Source organism: Taeniopygia guttata, chromosome 5, assembly GCF_048771995.1.
Source record: "Taeniopygia guttata chromosome 5, bTaeGut7.mat, whole genome shotgun sequence".
Lineage (NCBI taxonomy): Eukaryota > Metazoa > Chordata > Aves > Passeriformes > Estrildidae > Taeniopygia > Taeniopygia guttata.
In genome coordinates, this window is record NC_133030.1 from 17,562,215 (window position 1) to 17,583,290 (window position 21,076).

At 40.8% G+C, this 21,076-nt stretch overlaps 1 protein-coding gene across 9 annotated transcripts in view; it reads left to right on the forward strand.

Moving 5' to 3' along the window:
* OSBPL5 (oxysterol binding protein like 5) overlaps nt 1-21,076 on the forward strand; it is a 174,418-nt gene that overhangs the window by 120,678 nt on the left and 32,664 nt on the right. For all 9 annotated transcript variants that reach the window (XM_002198729.7, XM_030273900.4, XM_030273901.4 and 6 more), the window contains 4 exons: nt 7,657-7,737; nt 8,388-8,489; nt 10,097-10,300; nt 16,143-16,227. In XM_002198729.7, the coding sequence (XP_002198765.5) occupies nt 7,657-7,737; nt 8,388-8,489; nt 10,097-10,300; nt 16,143-16,227 (472 nt within the window). The remainder of the gene's footprint in view (nt 1-7,656; nt 7,738-8,387; nt 8,490-10,096; nt 10,301-16,142; nt 16,228-21,076) is intronic.

The following is a 21,076-nucleotide window of genomic DNA, read 5'->3' on the forward strand; positions in this document are numbered from 1 at the left end:
AGATATGAAAAACCTTATTGGAAATCAGTGTCCTTTCAGCAGCACTATTTTGAGGTACCACAGCACATTAACTACTTTCACTCAGTAATAAGAAGGAAAGGAAAGCCAGCCAAGTGATTCTGTCCCTGGACTGGGGCTTGGGGAACCTCAGCTCTGCCTTGGATTCCCCACATTGCCAAGGCACATTAATTGTGTTTCTGTTTCACGTCTTCATTAGTGAGGTGGAAACTGTTCTGCATTTCGTTCACCCAGGCCATATCCACACTGCATGATGGAGAAGGCTGCAGGTTGCCCAAGTTAGCAGAGAGAATGTGGTGTAAAAACCCTATAAATGTCTGTGAACTTGTGAGCTGTGAGGACTTCTCTGCAACCACACTGCCCTGTGCTTATGGGTGGGCTGCTCTCTCTGAGGTGTGAACACATCCCAGTTGTCCTGTATGTACAGTCAGTCAAATATTTGATACTGGAACATTTGTTTTCAATGTGTTTGTGTGGTTCTTGGCACTATATATATATATATTTGTAATTTCAGCTGTGGCTTCTTGACCCACATTTTATTGGAACATATTTAAGTTCCAATTTAAGTTGAGCTACATCTTCCATTGGTAACTTTCTGCAGCACGTTTTCTCCTATTTAATTTTTTAAGTGGAGTCTCTTTCATCTCCTATTTCAAAAGGAAAAAAAAAAATATTAGCATACTTATTTCAGATTGTTTCTCCTATTAGTTTCTCTCTGTTTTAGAATCCTTTATCCTTGTTTTGTGGGATGAGAGCTCATAGGTGGGGTGTGAAAGTATCACCAAACTGTCTCGAAGCCTCAAGCTTGCCTCTGCAGCCAGGTAGTACAGTTAGCACACACCTGATAGTGACGGTAGGCGCCTTTGTTTGGCTTTGTGCCTCATTTGATGCTGTTAGAGTCCTCTGAGGCACTTTTTATTGCAGTGCTGCATGTCCTCTTTCTTTCTTTCCTGTGCTTACCTACTAATTCTACTGGCTAAAGGGCAGATGGAGTCTCTTGATATGCAGGCAGCGCCACAAAGAATTGAGGTATATTTTAAGGGATAGTCAGAAAAATCCTGAAGCTGGAACTCAGTGGTACTTCACTGTTTCTAGTCCCTTGCTAATGCTGCAATGAAGTCTATGAAATTGTAGGAGTGGGGCTGTTGCATGCACAGTTATGTGATGTATTGGAAGGCAAAGCATTGTAAATGAGTTTTTCCACATGCCCGAATTGATCAGATCTTTCTTCTGTGATTTTTAATCTGAATTACAAATATAACTGACTGCTAGAAATTTATTTTAGCTGCACAGTGGTTTGAAACTGCACATACTCATCACTTGAGATTTAAGCTACAGTTCCCATACTCTCTCAAGCTCATGCTGCTTGATCTATGAATCATGCTTCTGACCTCTGAGGTAATTCCAGTCATGGTTACACTCAGGACTAACATAGAAGATCATTCTCAAATGTGAAAGTTTACAATGGTACCTTTTCCTCTGTTTTCTCTTAGCAACAAACCAAGGAATTATTTGGCAGACAGACCCAGCTATTGCAGGAATCACCTTGGAGAGACTCAGGAAACATCCTCTGTGTGCGTTAATCTCAGTTTAATGGGAAATTCTAGCCCTTCCAGGTGGTGGCTATGCTCAAGTGAACCTTTGCTGTCTTTTCTTTACCATACTTCATGCCCTCCATGTTGTGGATGGCATTATTTTGGAGCCAGTTGTCTCTATGATCACTTACACTCAGTTCCTGTGCCATGGCTCAGCACACTTTGCTTCCTCAATTCCAAGTGCAGCACTTTAGGGTAGTCACAGTTGTCCACAGAGGGCTTTGCAGCTGATTTCAGCTGAGCAGAGGCTTAGCTTGGAGTATCCTGGGGAAACCAGGTTGAAGAGGGGCAGGATTTTGCTTGTGAAGTGGAAAACATGGAGCAGCCATAATTCTGTAGGTGCATACAAGCCCTGAAAATACCCAGTTGCCTCACAGAGGTGAGTGTGGACAGTAGTAACTTCGGGGAAGCCACAGCAGTGCAATCATGTCAGCATAGGCACTAGTGATTGTAATGCCTTAGTCTAGTGTTTCTGACAAAGAGGGTGAGGGCAAATGAAGGTACTGGAATTGAAATTATTTATTAAAAAATGTAGCAAAACTGCAGGTCCAATTGCTTTTTATTGCTCAGTTTGTTTAAACTCAGCCTAAGGACAAAAGCTGTGCCTATAGCTGGAGGGGAAATCAAAACTGCTTCAGCTTTCTGCTGGCACTAAGTCCAGGACAGTCATGTGAAACAGCATCTTTCTCAGTGTCCAACTTCCCATCTGGCCTCAAATGTTCTTTAGATATTCTGACCTTGCAGAACAAACTTCCTATGCAAGACACGCTTAAATGATCAAATAGAAATCCTGTGAGGTCTGTGAGTTTTTCTCTATTTACCATCATTTGATGCAAAGGAGCCAAGGATTCCACTAAATGCTGGTATATCTAGATATTTGAAGTTGCTTGAATGGCTGAATTTCACCAGTTATTTTCCCCAGATGCTGCTGTCATGTCAACTGTTTATTTGTACAGGCTTTTCAGTTTGTGCTAATCATTGTGCTATTTCAGAGTAGTAAACACAGTCTCTGTATCTTTGTAACATTGTTGAAATAAGAGGGATCATTATGTTGGGTTTTTTCCTAACTGGAAAGTTTCAGTTGGAGATTATTCAGCTCACTGTAAAGCAGCATATCAGTTGAAGTGTAATCTTTCCTACTGCAAAGGTTGTTTGTCAGTAAGAATCGTTTCACTGATTCTACTGTGCTTTGGATGAGCTGTTAATTCACAACAAAATTAAATGTTTTTGAAAAGAACTGCTTATAATATAATGAAACCAAAATTGCTTACATTTAGTTGAGATATCTGTGAATATTCACAAGTAACAAGGAGTTTTTCAGTTGTAATTTCAAACACAGCTTTCTCATAGTTTTTATACTACTAAACAACTTTTCTTTCTTTTATTTCTCTGTGGTCATGATTTGTAGCAATTATATGTGGAGAAATTACATCTGACCAAGGACATGTCACTGATTTTGTGAAGCATAACCTATGACCCCAGCTCCTTTTGTTCTGCCTTCAAATTCCCATCTGATCTTGTCTTTCTCTCTCTTGGATGCAAAGAAGAAAAAAAGGCAGCTTGTAAGCTGTCACTACTTTTACCATGAAGAGCACAGCTTGAGAATGACTTTATTTAAATGTTTCGGATTTGGAATAATCCTGGCTGTTGTGCAGCAAGGATTGCTTGGGCCAAGTAACAGGATATTCCTCTTGCTGTTGTCCTAGGCACAGCTGGCATGCTGATGGGCTGGCATCCCCCACACAGGAGTTGATCACAGACTGCTTTTCTGTGAAATGATTTGATTCCTCTTGGAAATGAAGTCACCAGAAAGACATGGATCAGAATAGCACTATTGTGAGGACTCTGCATGCTCTCTCACAAAGCCTGGCAGAAGTGTTAGGGTATTGTGATGACTGCTAACAATCAGCAGTGAATCTCCAGAGCTCCAAGACTGAGATGAAAGAGAATAGAAACTTAACTGGGATAAAAAGTATATTTTTGAGTACAGTACAGCCCATTGTCAGCAGCAAGGTCATCACTCAGTCCTGAAAAGGACAGGTTTGATTAGATAACTGAAAAGGGACAACAATTTTTTCTCCCTGTGAGTGCTGCAGCATGCTCTGGTGAAAGTTTTTGGCAGATTAAGAGCCTTCCCTCTTTATGGGAACCAGTATATGGAAAGCCTACTTACTGCTTTCTTATTAGAATACTTCAATGTGCTTTTTTTTTTCTTTAAAAAGGACACAAATTCCTTGCTCTCTGATTGTACAAAGTCTCATCTGTGGCCAATATTATTCACATGTTGCTGCAAAGAGCAGGGGCCAGATTCTGATACCCTGCACAAGTGTTATCCCAGTGTCCTTGGAAGACTTGCTGTGATGACAAATGGCTTCTCTAAGTTTCTCTTCAGTTTTCTGCCAGGCTGAGAAAGGCAGGGCAGTAGAAAGACATCATTAAATGCTCTTGATGTGTCTTAGCAATGTGAGACCCTGCTGTGTCTTGGGAATCTTTAGAGCTGATGGCCCAAATTTACTGAATCTTATGTATGCCACAAGGTACAATCAAAACCATTAGGACAGATTAATGTAAAACTATGAAATAATAATATTTAATCCTAGGGGAACTATCATTACTATCAGCAGCATGGAAACCTATGGTATACTGTCCTGGGGACTTGGATCCCACTTGTCCTGTGAGAAACCCGGAACTTTAAACCCAGAAACACAATGCTTTTCACTCTGTAGAGCTGGAGATCACCAGTTTCCTTGCCAGCAAGCTGCTGTTTAGAATTAGTGATGGTGCATCCTCATATGCATAACAAGGGGCAAAGTCAGAGGGAGAAGCAATCAGTCTGCCTCGACAAGAGCTGGGGAACTGTCAAAAGTCCCAGGTCAGGCACAGCTGAAAGCTTGACCATGGCTCCTAGTTAAAACCATGCTTAGTTGTAGTAACATTTTTTCTCTGTTCATAAAGTGTTCTCCAACCATCTCTGGTATTGGTCACACAGCTGGTAGGTACATCACAGTTTTTGGGACATAGAAGCACAGAAACTTAATTTCCCATGCCTAGAAATTCTTATATAGGCAGTGAGATCTATGTTACTGCTTCTTTCTCATCCACTCTCAAGCCTGTCTTGGTGACCACCATGTCCTGTATCCCTGCTTCCCCTTACAGGCCAGGTTCACAGATTCAGCATGTTCAGGTGTAGCCCAAAACTAGGGGAGGGAGTATCTGAAGGAAGCAGCACAGTGGTTCAGGAGCCACCAGAGCATCTTCCAAAGCTCTTCATCCAGTTGCTTTAACTAAGTGAAGCACCAGTATGAAATAGTTCCAGACAAGTTCCTCTGTATTTCTTGAGCTCCTAAAGGCTGTGGTGGTGTCAGGGGAGATTATCCCTTCATCAGTGTTGTGTGCTGTGGTTTGATGGTGTGCACAGCAGTATTGGCTGGAATTGGGCAGCAGTGTCCTTGGTCATGGAGTCAGCTCTCCTTAAGAGTCAGAATCAGTGTCTGTCTGTGTGAACATCCCAGGTTTAAAGCCTTGTGCTTGTTCAACTCTATTTTTAGCGTGACCCAGAGAGACTCCAAGGAGGAGGCAGGGTGGGGCTGATGGAGCAGTGGAAGCGCCTCTGTCTGTGTCAGTGCTGGTTCACTACAAGCAGCAGGTCTAGGCTCAGGTTTGCTGTGGTTGTTGGAAGCCTTTCTGAATTCAGCTGCTAGTAAACCTCCCCAAGCCACCTGAGCTTAGGGGCCAAATTTTCATTCTTTATTTAAGTGCTAAAGTGTAATTTTCTATATACCAAGCAACTGTGACTTGTTTTAATTAGTTGAGCAAAAACCATTCTTTGTATCCTGATGCTTTGCAGGCACCTGAGCAGTATTTCCTAGAATCTTTGGAACATCTGTGCTTTTGCTGCCTCTCACACTGGCTAATGAGGATAGTACACAGTGTTTCTCTCTGTGTCTGATCTCTCAGGCCAGAGGGAGTGAAATTACTAATAAACAATTGGCTCATAGTTATGTCTCAAGGACAGGACATTCTTCCTACTAATTGGGAGAAAGGGGGAAAATTCTTTTGACTGATTTCAGAGGACACACGTCTCGAATCATGAAAGCATAATCTCCTAATAATTCTGAAGGATTCTTGCTCAGAGATATTTAGGCACTTGGAAAGGTTTCTTTATAGAGAAAGGCTTATAGCTGATCTCCCAAATTGCTGCTATTGCCCTTTGAAATGTGACAAAGACCCTGTGGGCACAGCTCTCTGCTCATTTCGTCATATCTGTGCAGTGGTCCCCATCAGAAATCTTGTGGTTTTACAATAAAGTACAAAGCACAAAATACGTATCAGAGACTGCACTGCAGGCAGAGGAGGCAGGCTTAGCTTTCTGTGAAAACAAAACCAGCAAACACTGAATAGTTTTCAGGAGTCCAGGAGATGGCCTTTTCTTTGAGTGGATCCAAGTTGACTTGTGAGCTCAACAGTCAGATCAGGACTCTCACTGTGTGTCATCACAGAGTTTTCATTTCTCTGTTTGTAAAGTATCATGTGTAGTTTTGGTTTTAGTGAAAGAGTACTACAAGGGGATGTGAGAACAAGTAATAGGTTCTACAGTGACTGTGGTGTTGAAAATTGCATCTTCAGCCCCTGATTTCTAATTCTGCATCATCTACAAGGAGTTTTGCTCAGCAGGCACCCTTATCTTCCATTTTTGCTCCTGCCCCAGTCTCCAAGGCATAACTGGTGGCTTGTTTCCTGTGATCTGGTCATGCACTTCTGTGTTTCTCTGAGTCATGTGAAAAGGACTGATCTGCCTGTCGTTAAAGATTTTCCTGCTCACACTAATGTACAGCATAGTTCGTGGCTGTAGTAGCCCAAGATTTCTGTGTCACTGGGAGGGAAAAAGGAAGGTGCTGTAAAGTTATTACATCAATTTGTGACATAAAGGAGAGACATTCTGAGAGCCCAGTGGGTTTATTTCACATCATAGCAGTGAATTTATAAATGGGAAACATATTTGATACATTTTTTTCCTTAGTACACCTCATTTTTGTGTCACACTCATTAAATCAAGGTGGCTGAGGTCTGAGCTTTTCTTATAAAACTGTAGTGTGTGAGTGGGAGAGACAGTGCCTGACCCTAAAAGATCACAGTCTGAATGCATCAGACACATGAAAGGTTGGAAGGAAGAGAGGTACACAGAGAAAGTAACTTCCCCAAGGTCACAAAAAAAGCAGCAGAGTCCAGACTGTACCATAATTCTTTCACCACTAACACAACCCTGTAAAGTTGGTACAATTTGCTGACAGAATCTTTCCACATGGGGGGTCCTCGTTGTGAGCTGGGCTCTGGAGAGCTGCACTTTCTAAGCACACTTTATTTTGGTAACAGTAATGCTGTCACTGTGCCTAATGAAATAAAGCATTTCTGCAGCCCATCAGAACAGTCACAAGATCCGTCTGTAATTTCTGAAAGTGAATTTAAACAGCACTGACACTATCAAACACTATTTGAAGTGACTGTGTATATTTTGTGCTTCACTTTGCAAGGCCAAGATGAAGGTGATTTCCTGTATTATCTGTAACATGATTAGGTAATTTCTTGCCCACCCATGTTTTTCGACCTCTCAGTCAGTGCAACAGTCACTGCCAGTATTGTCTCATTCTGAAAAATCTATAACAAATTCCCCATAAGTTCTATTCTAGTAATTGAAATGCTTTCATATCTGAATGGAGTTAGACAGTCTTCAAAATTATAAATAATTTTTTGGCTTTCTGTTTTGGTTTTTTGTTTGTTTGTTTTTTGTTTATTTTTTAACCAAGATTAATGTCTGCATGGGAGAAATACAAAGAAAATTTGATGGGGAATTTTCCAACCAGCCATGGGTATAAAAAGGAAGTTTGACCTGCACTGTAGATATGCATTTTGTGCACCTGCTTAGTGTTCCACTGCTGAAGTCTGCAATCAGCTCTTCCATGGATTACTGAAAGTTTAAACAACATTTAATCAGAGCATCTTCATGTTAACACATTATTTTTTTCTTCACTCCTTATTTTTTTAGATCGAATATAAGCTTTGCAATGGGTCTGACAAAGAGAGTGTGTCTCCCACAGCTAAATTCATGAAGAAGGAAACACTGAAGGTATGTTCAAAGCAGCCAGGTCATGATCACCTGACTTTCTTGTGAAAAACAAATGGCACCTTCCAAACAAAGCATTGGAAACAAGTTAGAGTCATTTCCCAAGACCCAGAGAAGCCTCTGAATCTTCTAGGAGTCATTAGAGGCCAAGGACACTTACAGGCTTTATATACAGGATTAGATTATATACTGCAAGCAGAACAGATCAGTGTAATTATTTCACTGTGTTTGTATGTTCTGGAGCCATTAGGCACCTCAAGAGGATTGTAATCCTTCACTGTTCTTGTTAGGACAGACTTGCCTGGGCAATCTGAGCAAATTGTAGCTTGAGCACTTGCTTGTCTACCAAACCAAAAGTATAAATGAATGAAATTAGATATAGTTTCTTGAATCTGAGGGGTGAGGAAGGCTGGGTATCCAGCCATTTCCCTCAAAGAAAAGACAAACTAGGTTGTGTTTAATAAAACTTCAGGAGCAAAGAATATGCCTGTTCTCTCATTATGTTTTTATTCCTCCTTGTGCTCATTTCTGGGGAACCTGTGCTAGGTCAAGTTCTTGTTGTGCTATACATAACTGTCCTTAATGCATTATGTTCTTTCCTCCCCAGAAGAGGCCATGATTACAGCTGCTATATTTTCTCTGTTCCCAACCAGGTGCAAAAAAAAAATTACAGACAGGAGAAGAAAAGAGCTACCAAACAACTCTTCAGTGCTCTGAAGGATCCCAGTGTGGTGATCACAGCAGACTGGCTGAAGGTATTTGATACAGACCGTTTCTTCTGAGGCTGTAGGAAAAAATAAGTGAGATGTGAATTAGTTGATGTGTCTGAGATGTATGCACTAGCACTTTTTTAAATGAAAGAAGACCAAATAGTTTCAACAAAGCTTCAAATCAAGCTTTATTTAATTAACTGCTATAAAAGTGGAACTGTGGGTATTTACTTTCCACCTTAACTCAGTTGGTCTATTCCATGTCCTAAAGCAGCAGCAAGGACTCAAAAAGGGCATAGTACAAAGGGAAGTGATGTTTCTCTCTTTGTTCCTCTCTGAAAGACTCTGTTGGCCTCTTCCCATAAATGTGGTTTTGTACTGAAGAGCGATTAGACTGAGTAACAGCCTGAAAATGGGCAGATACAGCTTGTTCTATCGACAATTGGATTTTCTGTTGTCACAGCACAGAATGAAACATATTGTACCTGATGACAACTGCAATTTCTCTTTGTACACGCACTCAGATAGTGACAGTTTCTCATTGAAGTCCTGAAACTTCTGTGTGGCAAAGTAAATTGGGATTGACACTGAGAGATGAGCACTGGTTTTCTCTTCCTTTGGGGCCATGTAGTGTTCTCAGATAATAGTGAATTGGTTGAACCTTTTATATTACCAAAACCTAATTTCCAAGCATTGCCAACATTGCCAACATATCTCTTAAGAAGAACAAACTAACTTAAGGATCTCATGAAAGAATACAGTTGCATTTGGTTACTAGTAAAAACCTCCAGCATTGTTCTGCAATTATTATTAGAGGTCAGAAAAGTGACATGCTTATGGTTTATTTGAGAAGTTAGGCTGGCAGCACAGTCTTCCTGTGTTTACTGTTGATGAAAAATAAATATTTAGACTTTTAAAAACACTGAATACCTGTTACATGTTTGCTGTGGCTGGAAATTTCTGGTTGAGCTGCAAATAATGCTGGACCACAAAAACAGAACACAGAAAAGACTTGAGGTTTGGTCTACGCATACTGAAGGCAGGAAGACCTTAGGCAAAATCTAACCTTACTGAGAAACTTCTTCATTCTTAAAGCTGTTATCTTTAATGTACTCTTATCAGATTTAATGTTTTCTGTACAAGAGAGAGCTGCATTGAGCTCGACAGAGATAAACCAGCTGGAGACAGTGCTTTTAAAAATGGGGTATTTGACAAAACCCATTAATAGCAGTGTTATGCAGAACACTATTAAAATGACTTATAAGTCAAGTTAGACTAGCTATAACATTTTTATATGCAATGTTCTAATTGGCATGTCCTCCATGATTATTAACAGATCACTCTACATAGGCCAGCAGTGCTGATTGCCTATAAAATTAATCAAGCTGCTAACACTGAGCTAGTAGTAAAAATAGGAAGAATACTAAGTCAGTAATAAAAATATGAAGACAAGATTCTGGTAGCCAGATTTCCAAGTTCTGGGATTTTTCTGTGAGGTCCCTAGAGCTGTTTGGGGAACACCATGTATTTTCCTTAGGAAGCGTGTCGTGGTGCACCCTTGGAATAAACATACTGGAAATACTGTATGAATACTGAATAAATGCTGGGTTTCTTCTAAGGAACAATGTAGATGCAACTTTCTTTCTCTCCAGATTCGTGGGACTCTGAAGAGCTGGACCAAACTATGGTGTGTCCTGAAACCAGGAGTGCTGCTCATCTATAAGACGCCAAAGATCGGACAGTGGGTTGGGACAATTCTGCTCCATTCTTGTGAGCTGATCGAGAGACCCTCCAAAAAGGATGGCTTCTGCTTTAAACTCTTCCATCCTTTGGATCAATCCATCTGGGCTGTAAAGGTAACAATCCTGATGGGTCAAACAACCTCTTCTTTATCACCAAAGTTCCTGAGAACTGGTATTGCCTAGCACTGATATTATTTAGTTATTCAGTTGCTGTTAGCAGTGAATTGACTGCATAAAAAGATTAAGGATACCAAAGCTTGATCATTGAATGACATCAAGGAGACATAGTCCTTGTGATTAGTTCCACAGGTGTATCATTCTCAGTGTACAGATGCACTGAGGAAAAAGGAAATGTGTTAGTGCAGGAAAAGAAGTTCAGTACCTAGAAGCTATATCAAGCCATCACACAGACACAGTTAACTAAAGTCCCTAAAACAAGGACACAGAAAGCACCAAGTGCTTCACACAATACAGGGAGATGGTTGGCAAAGTGACAAAAAAAAGCAGGTTTATAATTTGACTTCTTTTTTTCTAATGCCCCTGATGTTTGAATTTGTTTGCAATGGACTTAGAACTCGGTGTTCAGCTCAAGCCTTGACTGTTGCACAAAAGTGTGACTTCAGATAGCCCTTAATCAGAAGGGCTGATTAAGGGCTATCTTGTCTCTTCTTTGAAATGGAAATAACAGGATTTTGTCCACTTCCTTTTAAGTTATTCTTCAGGCTGAGACAATCCCTTCCTGTACAGACAGGGCTCCTGCAGTGTCCTCTGGAACTCCCTGTAACAAAATTGATTCATTTTTTTTTACACTTCTTGAATTAACTCCCTGCAAATCTTAAAGAGTTCTATTCCTTTTTCTTCTTTCTTTTAAGAATAGGCAAAAAAAAGAAAAAAAAATATGTAATGTGTATGAGCAAAGAGAAAGATCCCAGCACCTCCTGAGAGGCACTGAGAGCCACATCTTTTGGATACCTTGAAGACAAAACTTAAATGTTCTTGTATTTGTTTCCCTGTCAAAAACAGTGACAAAAACAGAGTTACTGCAGATATAAATTCTCTAGGAGACATCACAAGTGTAAATAAGGCATTATAAGCTGATGCCTTGCTGCAAGGTAGTCAGCAGAGGGAATGGAAATGGAGAGACTCACGAGAGTGTGGTGAAAGCACTTGTCATGGCATCAGGAGTTCTAACAAAAGGAGAAGCCTTGTGGGAGCAGATCAAGCAGACACACTCCTGCTCATCCGTGCAGTTAATTGAACAGTTTCAAACACAGCTAAACAATTGCTATAAAAAGTCTTTCCATTTTTAATAAGGTAGGAGGAGAGAATTAAAATTAACCTCAGCAGCCAGGGGTGAGAGCTGATGATTTCTGCCAGCAGCTCAGCTCTGATTTGTGCCTAAATGCATTACTTTTCCTTAAAGTTCCAAAGGTTTCATTGCTACCTTGATTCTTATTCAATTTTGAGAGTTTTGATGCTTTTTAAATTCAGAACATACACCCAAGAAGGTTGTTGATGATTTACTGTCTGTCAACAAAAACCTTCCTTGTGACTTGACAGGTCAACTGAATTCTTCTGAGAAGCACAGTCAGAGGAGGTAGTGAAAAATAGAATCAAAAGTGCAGTCAGATGCTGAAAGGCAGAGTTGCTGACAGATCTGAAGTGTTGCACTAGGATGCCCTTCCTTTGATATGAAGCATCCCAAAGAAAGAGGAGGTTTTATCAATGTGTGTGCAAAGAAAGAGGAGGTTTTATCAATGTGTGTACAAAGAAAGAGGAGGTTTTATCAATGTGTGTGCAAAGAAAGAGGAGGTTTTATCAATGTGTGTGCATTTCAGTATGTATATCTAATTCTTGTGTCTCTTGAGAAAAAATAAGATTGTAATAAGAATTAGTATATTAAATGTGAAGGGAGTGTATATCTGAAAATGTTTGTGGACTAGAGGAAGTTCAAAGAGGTTTAAATTTTAAAGTCAAAGTAATATTCTGCATCTCTTGAGACATATTTATAAAACTACATTTAAGCTGCATGGTAGGATACCCCCTTGAAACCTGAGTTCAGCCTGGGCTGTTGTGTGTGATAGATGCTTTCAGTCACGAGGTAAACACCAAAATACACATCAGGAAGAAATCCACCAGTGAGCTGCTTGATGTCAAAGAGGCTATCTGCACTTTGTCAACAGTTTAAGGCTGAAACTGCTAAAAATACTATTTTATTTTATGTCATTTCACAGCCTCTTTTTAAAGCAACTGGAGCAGAATTGACTGATCTACATTGGCTGTGTATAACTATGCAAAGTCTGTTTCTCATAAAATACAGATTTGCTCCACCTTAAGCAAAAAGTCCAAGTTACTGTCCATCACAATAGAAATAAGAGGTGGATGAACACTTTTCATTCTTGGCCATAATGGCTTGTGCAATTTTCAGGGGTTATCCAGATTAAAGCTGATGGTGCAGCTTTCACTCTCATCAGTGGATTTGCAGTTTACTCAAGGTAATTACTGAATATCTTTGTACATATTGGTCTGGCTGCCCAGCAGATGTTTGGAGCTAACTCGGATTCAGCCCTGGAACAAATGTCTGGTTCAGGTACTGCCATAGACCTTTATGGTAGTACTGGCCAAATAAATTTGATGTACAGTCATTTAACTTCAGTTAGAGCAGGATGAGATTTTGGGGCACCTTTCAAGATAAGATGTAAAGGCCATGGCTTATAGTTGAAAGCTAAATACATGCACAAAACAGGTACTGTTTTTCCTATAAAGCTCTCTGGGGTCTAGAGCTCTCTTTGAAACATATTGCTGAGAGAAAGAGTTCCTTATTCTGTATACTTCCCTGGCTTTTTGAGAGTTTCAGCCTGAAACTCCTTTGCAGTGCACATGTATTAGACCTCTTACTTATTTGTTCCATCCTGGCCTTTGTAAACGCAAGGCCAAAACTGTTGAGGTCCTAAAATCAGCCAGCAGTGCAAGCAGCAGTGAGAAAAGCTTCCCCCACACGCTCCAAATGCTCTGCAGGGGCACTTGGTCCAGTGTGTGAGGGCAGTGTGATCCCACACTGCTCCTGGGAAGAGACATTTTGCCAAGGTTGCTGCAGGTGACTGGGGAATTTGAACCTAGTAATTTGTGTGAGGTTGTGGGTGTCTGTTCTCTTGCTGCACAGAGGGAGTGTAGAGCTATCAGCTGGCAGGGTTTGCCTGCCTGTCCCAAAAGATGCCCTGGAATAGGTTGTATTTCCCTTCAAGCTTGCTGAACAGCGTGGTGTGGGAAGGCTTTCATTATCTGCAGCCTATTCTGACATCCATTTAGAACAATAAGTAATCTGGGGTCAGACTTACTGCATCTGGGAAAATGTGTTGTTTTGTTGATTTGTAAGAATTTGAGTCATTCCTTTAAAGAAAAAGTTCTAGTAATGGTCTTACACTGCCGCTTTTCTAGTTGTTATTCTGTTCCAGAACACAAGAGTTTCATCTTCATCCTTGTGGTTATCCGCAATACTGTTAAGGAGATTTTTTTTCCTCTTTTTTTAAGCTTTGTTTTATGTCTCTCTGAGATGTCTTGTCATACTATGCAAAACTATCAGTCCTCTCCATTTTTCAAAGCCCAATCAGTCCCCGTTTCATAATGCCCTTTGAGTCTCAAATGTGATGTAAAGACAGGAATGATGTGAAGGTGATCCTTTCCTCGTTGTACTGCCCGGGGGCTGCAGCCAGGCTCTGGGTGCTGATGCAGCTGGGATAATACTCTGAGTGAGGGATGGTCATTGTCATGGTGCTCAAAGGCTGGGAGACAGAAAGCATCATTATCTCTGCTGTGCAGATACAGAACATCATTTAATCTGTGCAGATGTTGGTTTTATTTTCATGGCCTCCTCTCTTTTCTTTTTCTGTTGGAAATGGCTCCCTCCATGCATGAACATGCCTTACTGTTGAATATGTTTCCTTGACAGGGTGACCTAGCTGATTTTTGAGTTAATCCATAAATCCATAAACATCTAAACAATCTAAATGCCTGTTAGAATCTTGTGTTATCACTTCCTTCCCATTTCTCCCATTTTTTTTAAATACCGTTTCTCTGTATCTGTACTGCTAGGTTGTAGGGTTTTTGCTCAAACAAAGCAAATGTCCACCTCTGCACTAAAAATACAAGTAATGGTGTTATCAATAGTTCTCCAATGCCCTGCTCAGCTGCAAGCAGCAGAAAGGAAAAATGCCAAGGGGAATGATGCCTGATTGTATTAATGTCACTAGTAATGTCTTAAGCTGTTCTGCTCTGGTTTACAAATCAAATCTCAACTTTGATAGTCCTGATTATTAAGCATTTAAACAGTCTTAATTTTGTGAACCTCCTGTGGGAGAGGGGAGGGGGAAAAGAAAGTAACAAGGAATCCAGTTTCTCTTGGCAGCAGAGGAACCCTGCAGAAGTCAAGGCAAGAAGCTTGACTGGAGACTGTTGTCTTCTTAACACTTCAAGTTCATACACTCAGATACATTTTGATGCTTTTCCTACTTTAAATTCTGTCCAAATTTTGGTTTTCTGAGTATAACTTAAAAACAAAAATCCAGATAAAATTGCTATTTAACTCTGAAGCACCTGTCTACAGGAGCAGTTTTCAGTAGCAGTCACAGTTCCATGCTTCCCAACAAGGAGGAAGGAATTCTTCTTTCAAGGAATATGGCTGGATACTGTAAAGGCCCATCTAAGGAAGGAAAGTAATACCCAAACGGCAAAAATCTGCCTACAGTTTTTCAGCATTGTGTGGTATTCTTTAGAAAGTCAAAGAAATCTGTATTGGAGTGTCCTGGAGCATCCTCTTGCTCCCCTGTGCAGGTGACATAGTGGTCACTGAGAACTGGTGATGATTTCTGCCCTGCTTTTATTTCTGACATAATGTCTCCATATTTGAAAACAGATCTGCTTTTGTGTTATTTGTTACAAAGGGAGGAAGAGAAGGTGATGGAGGAGGCTGTGTCACTTTGAAAGTGCAATGGAGGAGGAGAGATTTCTATTTATTTCTGTCAGGTTATGGCACAAAGTCCATACCATGAAGAGTATGAAGCTGTGTTCACTGCATACAGGAACTGCTTTTTCCTAGCATCTTCTGGAATTCAGAAGAGAAGGAAGCAGGGAGGAGATCAAGGAGGGAGCCTGTGGTTCTGCTCAAAGAAGTGTCTCATCCAGAATGAACTCTGCTTCCCTGGGCATCATTTCCAGAGGGTCATGCTGAAAGCATGGTGGCAGAATATTTACAAGACACTTTTTATATTTTCCCACAGCTTCTAAACTAAAGGCAGCATAAAATGAGCAAAGCCTGAAGTGGCTGTCACTGCAGGCACTACAGGGTGAGGGTTCTCTAGATTTAAAGGTGAAGGATTGTAACCCAGTAGAATGTGCCCATGCTCGGGAACCTTTGGTCCTCAATCTGTGATTTTCCCATCTTCACCTTTCTCACAAACTCAGGATGGAGTTTCCCCTTTGTTTGCTTCCAGCAGAGCTGCTGTTGCCTCTCTGCTGGAGGCACTCACTGCACAAAGTGTGGTTCTGCTGCTTTTGTGGTGGCACATGCAGGGTGTTTCAGTGTGAGTGTCTGGTTGCAAGCAGACTCCACGTGCACCTCATGGAGCAGTTCCTTCTGGTGTTGCACAAAGGTTTGACTGATTTTGTCCCAAGTGACAGCAATAAGATCTTTCCACTCCTGCATATCAGAATATGAGCATGTGAAAATGGGAATATGAGCATAAGTTAGACCAAGCCCCATTTTCATAGGAGCTCATTACTGCCTTGGAGCTACAGCAGCAATATCATGATTACTAATGAGTCTCTCTAAATTACTCCACCTGCTCTTTCCTTCTTTCCTATCACAAACATGCACACTCTGCCTGGGAAGGGTGGAAAACACTGAACAATCCATTGCAGCTTCCATGCCTTACATCTTTGTGTCTGTGTGCATTTCCAGGGACCAAAGGGAGAAAATGTCGGTTCCATCACTCAGCCTCTTCCCAGCAGCTACTTGATTTTCAGAGCAGCCTCTGAGTCAGATGGTAAGTCTGGGGGTTTGTTTGCTTTCTCCAGATAGAATACCTCCTGCTAGTTAAGAAAATAGATTTATTTTTTTTTTTAAGTGTATAAAGGAAAAAACAATGGCTCACCCAGCTTGAAATCTGCTGTTAGCAATGGTCACAATAAGTCAAGCAGACTTCTGGCACATTTCATTGTCCTCAATGAACAGCCACCTCTCCAGCCTTGTGTATGGAAGAAGGACTTAGGCTTCTAATTGGGGAAATCCACTAAGTCAGTGTAAACTAAAGGGTGGAAGGAGTCAGTCCCAAAACTGATATGAAAAGGGCTCTTTGTCCTCATTTCAGCAGAGACTTCATTGTCTTATCTGCCTACACCTTACTCTGGCGAAGGATCTGCTGGAGGCAAATGGCATGGTAATATTAAAGAGCTGTCAGTAGACACCATTCAACCACCTGAATTTTGCTGTAAACTATTTGTGCTGTGTTTTGTGGTGTAGCAGGCCTAGATGCTGGTGACTCCACATATAAAATACCATTCTGGGAATTTGCAAAATTATGGAAGGTAAATTTAGGTCAGTATATAACAGACAAGCCAGCTTGCTATGTGAAAATCTCTATAAATTACTTCATAGGATGTAAAATATCAGTGATTTATAAGTAGATAAGAAGATTAAAACCATGTTTTCATTCAATTTGACCTTCAGACTACTTTTTTTTTTCATAGCAAATAACCCAGGCTGTTCATTTTACAGATCTTTTTCACCTACCCCACTAAGGGGGTTCATCTATCCCATATGCTTATCTAGAGTAACTTTAGGGACGTAAGGACTTCTTATGGAGTGAAATGGGCTTTCAAAGTAGTGTCCTTCTGGTCCAGTGATTAAATTGCACATTTTCCTAAGGGATGGAAATCAGAGAATGCAAATGTACCTTTGACATGACACTTAGAATAGGAGGAAACCTTCCTTCATTACAGATTTCTGTGCTATTTTCCTCCTGCAGTGAAAGGAGGACAGTTCATGGTGAGGGACACCATATTGACACTGAAAACTGCTCGCAGATGTCAGTGTAGTGAAATTATATGAAAATAAGCAGAACTTATATGCACACATAGAAACACATCTATTTCCTAAAATAGTATGCTTTTGTAGCTTGTTTGTGTAAAGGAATACAGGCTTCTGTATTCAGGATTCTGGTTCCAAATATCACCTGCCTAGAAAGAGATAGATTGATGCAATAATCTCTTGTGGGGGAAAATAGTGCTGTAGGGTAGAGCTGCTAAATTAGAGGCATTTCAAATCCTGGTTATACAAACAGCCCACAAAACAGATATACAGAAGAGTTCCACAGATTTCTTTGGCAACCAAATAGATTCAACAACTGTCTGTCGATCCAGATTTTATAAAATATTATTTCCTTAGAGACCCATGCACTTGTCTTTCCCCTATTTTAATTATTAATGATTAAACCACAGAGGCAGCCTGGCAAAGAGACCTGTGGCTGAGCTTCTATTCTCTCTTTTTATGATGCCTGCTACAGGCCAGTTACATGGAGTAGAAGAGTTTTAGATTTGTTCTAACTAACCTTAAGTTAGTTATTGTTCCTAAGGTAGCAATAGCTCCCAAGAGATCATCAGAGGTAAGACTTTTCTAGCTGTGATCTCTCTGTCTGAATTGTACAATGTGGTGATAAAGCACAAAAGGGACCATACCTGGTGAGAATTTTCAGTGTTGAAATGCCTGTGGGAAGTTTTCTGCCCAGTGAATTATTATTATGTGTCTCCAGTGTTAAAAGAGCTTAAAATAGTGACTTGCTGGAACACATTTTGACAGCCAAGATGTTGGTCAAGATTCTTGGGAAGCATGCAGAGGCAAGGCAGATCAAAATAGAGTTACTTTTGGTTTAGTATTATTTTCCTTTACTTTGATGCTTCTCTCCAGTAGGATCCTAATGTTAGATGGAAAGCTAAGTGATCAAGGGAAGGGGGAGGAGGAACTGAGGTGCTTCTCATTCAAATATCCTAAAAGTGTATGTATAAAGTAACTAGGGCCTTTGGTTCAAGACAAAATACAAGCTCTTGAACAGCACCAGCAGTGCCCTAGAGCCACCTGCTCCAGGAGCACCCACATTATGCCTGGTAGATTCTGAGTCTGATGAGGCGATCATGAAAGCCAAAGCTTTGGGATCTGTCCATTTAGCAGTGGACTTCACAAAAAAAAAAAATATTCTGAATTGCACCAGAAATATTAGCATGAAAAGTGGTGTAATTTTCAGCTGAATGAGAGTATTTGACTTCACAGCTGAGGTCAATGAGCTGTGGAAAGTGGGCATACTTTGTGTAGGAAGGGCAGGATGTGAATCTCCAGATAAGAGAGAACAGCTTCCTCCCAAACACGTGTCCTGACAAAGGGCCAAACATGAGTGTCATACCTGGAAATGAGTGACTTGGAGACAGTATTAATGTCAGTAGGACATGTAGAACATATGCAGACAAAGACACAAGGAGCAGAAACTGCTATATGTAAAGAATTCTGTGTAAATTGCAGGAAATTAAGGCTTGTACTTTGCAGTTTGTACAGTTTGATTTTAAGCTCAGGAGACAGGACTGAAATGCTTTTAGACTGTTACATTGCTTCACCTGTTGTAAAGAGGCATCTCCAAAAGGGTGTCCCTGAGTCTGTTTAATTTCTTTAACACTCTGGAAAAACCAAGAGGATGCAAGAGAGACAGGAGATTGAGGTAAAATGAGCTAAGCCAGCTGAGACAAATGGGGCAGGTGGGATCTGGGCCCTTGTGTATATTTGAAGTGTGTTCACATCTCCCCCACAGTGCAATCCTGAATGAATCTACAGCATCTCTGAAGAGGTGTCCTTGTCCTTTTCTTCTTAACACAGTCTCCCGTGTTAGTAGTGGAAAATGAACAACAAAGCATTTGGCAGATATAACTAACTCGTGGAGGCTTCTGACTTGCTGGGAAATACTGAGTTGTTGCATATGTTAGATGTACAGTTCAGCCATCCAGGCAGCTATATCATGATCAGCAGCTACATGGCCTACTTTTTCTCTCAGCATTTCAGAATCCCCATTTTCCCCTCTGCTGTACCATCTGTGCCAGACTGTTGGTAGGATTTAAGACCGTGACTTCTGGATGATCTGCAGAACCACTGCCTGGCTACAGCGGGTTTCACATTCACAGACCAGAGCAGCAGTCTGCTTTTTGATGTGTTTTAAACATCAACCTCTGGAAGGGTCATGTCAGCCTACAGGCTCAACCTGTACAAGTGCAAGGTCTTTCTTTCTTAGCAGTTTGATAAAAGAAGGCTGCTTTTTCTGAACCAGTGACTGTGTCTACATTTCAGATTTGTGTTGAAGAGTGACTTAGAATTAGTAGTTTAAATCTGTCCCAAGCTTCCTGCCCAGACCACTCTGGAGCTGCTCCTGAGATACAACTGATGTGTCCTAAGCATTTTAAGTCACCTGTTTAGGTCTCACAATGAGGATCTCCACTTGCCATGGGCACTGCTGCCACAGGGAGTATGCCTACTGATGGAATTCAAAGTGGCAGATTACCAAGGGTTGAAGTCTTAACAGTGGAATTGTAGACCACATTTAAATTTTATTCCTTCTGTCTGCCCTCTCCTTCAGGTATGCTTTGGGCAGCCTCCATTGCCCAGTGTGGATGCAGTTGTGTGGAAATCTTGATGGTCTGGCTTACAGTGGTGTTGTTTCTTTTCTAGGCATCTGGCCCTTCCCCCAAACTGATGCTCTCATCTGGGAAAGAAATTAGGTTATTGAAATAAGGGTCACGCACAAAAGCAAAAAACCACAGGGAAGATTGCAATTTGAAGCCAATTTAACAATGAAATAGATCTCTGGGTCTTGGCAGCTCTGGAGAAAACAGAATATCTTTTTAGCTTTATGTCTATGTTTCATATTACTTAGACTTTTCACAGTGGTTTAAAATCCAGGCTTTTGCAACAAGATTTCATTAAGTTCACTGCATAAATTGCACCTGCAGCTAATTGAGACCTCACATCCTTGCATCTTGACAGCCAAAGGAGGAGAAATCATGCACACAGACACCCAAGTGGTACAGCAAAATAAGCAGTCATCTGAACACGATGACCTTAATGTTCACTGGCTGAACCAAATCAGCCTCTTTCTCACCATTCGTGATTTGTGTGAACTTGAGCAAGAATTCATCATTTCCAGGTGACAGTCTACTTCAGGTTGATTTTTAAAAGCATTTATCTTGTAAATGTGAGGCATGAGGCCAAAACTGGAGGACTTTAATAATTCAAGAAGAACAATATTCCCTTAGTGATGCCTCTCTGGAGGAATGTGTGGTTGCTCAGTGTGAGCCTTTTGAAGTCTTAATTGGCAAGAGATTCATCCCAGGTGTTCTGTAGCTACAGGAATGCAGTAGAAAAGAAGTATAGTCCCAGACTGATATTTCTGTGTGTAAGGGTGTGATTCCATCTAGAGCAGATTTTTTTTTCTGGTGAGTGGTGAGAGAACATTGGCTGCGTCCAGCTGCTGCAAAATGTGGCAGATAGACTTGGCACATCAGATTATGAGTTGTTCTAGGTGAGTGCAAAGAATTTCAAAACTGAATAGCTCAGTGTTTTCAGTGCTGCCTCTTTTTGTCCTGTGAGACATTTTTGTAATTTTAGATCTCTTCAAAGACTAGGACAGAGTCACATTTTTCTTTGAACTGAACCTAGGTTAGCAGCATAAGCACCTTCTGTTGTTTTAATTTTTTTTTTTTTTTCCCCAAGAGGGAGAAGAAATTATTTTTGTCTTTTGGTTTTAATGGTTCCTTTTGTCTGTGAGTTTTTCAAGCACATACCTGCTGCTATTCAGCCTTGCA